The sequence below is a fragment of the Habropoda laboriosa genome, unplaced genomic scaffold (assembly GCF_001263275.1).
Source record: "Habropoda laboriosa isolate 0110345459 unplaced genomic scaffold, ASM126327v1 scaffold65, whole genome shotgun sequence".
NCBI classification, from domain to species: domain Eukaryota; kingdom Metazoa; phylum Arthropoda; class Insecta; order Hymenoptera; family Apidae; genus Habropoda; species Habropoda laboriosa.
The window spans coordinates 4,534,405-4,535,159 of NW_017100254.1; the positions used below are offsets into that span (position 1 = coordinate 4,534,405).

Sequence of the window (755 nt, forward strand, 5' to 3'; positions counted from 1 at the left end):
CAAAATAAAGAATTTTATGTATATTAAAAATAATATACACAATTCTTTGTGTGGTACTTTTAAAATCATTACTTGAAAATTTTCATATTATATGTGTTATCATAAGATTTGCATACTTTAATATTGCTATATTCTTAATTACAGTACAAATTATGATATTAGTATTAAAATTTACAAGGTTATACTATTCTGTAAAAAATGCATTATCTTTATAAGTAATCTTATCTGATTGCTGCAACTGTTTTTTGGCAACTGCAATATCATTCTGTATTGCTTTCATTAATTCTTCTGAAATGATAAAGGTATAATTTAGCGAAAAAAAATTTTTTTAAAGTAATTGTTACTAACCTACAGAAGTAAAATCTTTTTCTGGTCGTATGTAGTCCATGATAATTACTTTAATTTGTTTTCCATAAAAATCATTTTCAAATTTGTGCAGTAAATGTACTTCCTACAATAATAATAATAATAGTAATGTGTTATTAAAAAAAAAATACATGATATTTATGTATATTATTAAATATTGAACGATTCGTAAGATTATAGGTACACGTTCATACCACTGTCTTTTTTTCGTTTTTGTAAAAGGGATTCCAACCAATGCTTGCAACCATTTTATGAACTTGGCCGTTTATACAAGCCCATCCGTAATAAATTCCGGTATTAAGATCACTAGGTAAATTATGTACTACCTCGTCATCAAGATTTGCTATGAAATAATAATATTCTAATAATATATAAAATGAAACAAATTT

At 24.1% G+C, this 755-nt stretch overlaps 1 protein-coding gene across 1 annotated transcript in view; it reads right to left on the bottom strand.

Moving 5' to 3' along the window:
• Window positions 1-184: 184 nt before the first annotated feature.
• The window catches only part of LOC108572273 (riboflavin kinase), a 957-nt gene continuing 386 nt past the window's right edge, over window positions 185-755 (bottom strand). The window contains exons 2-4 of the mRNA XM_017934473.1: window positions 561-709; window positions 349-451; window positions 185-288 (exon numbers count right to left, since the gene is read on the bottom strand). Coding sequence (XP_017789962.1) covers window positions 185-288; window positions 349-451; window positions 561-709 — 356 coding nt within the window. The remainder of the gene's footprint in view (window positions 289-348; window positions 452-560; window positions 710-755) is intronic.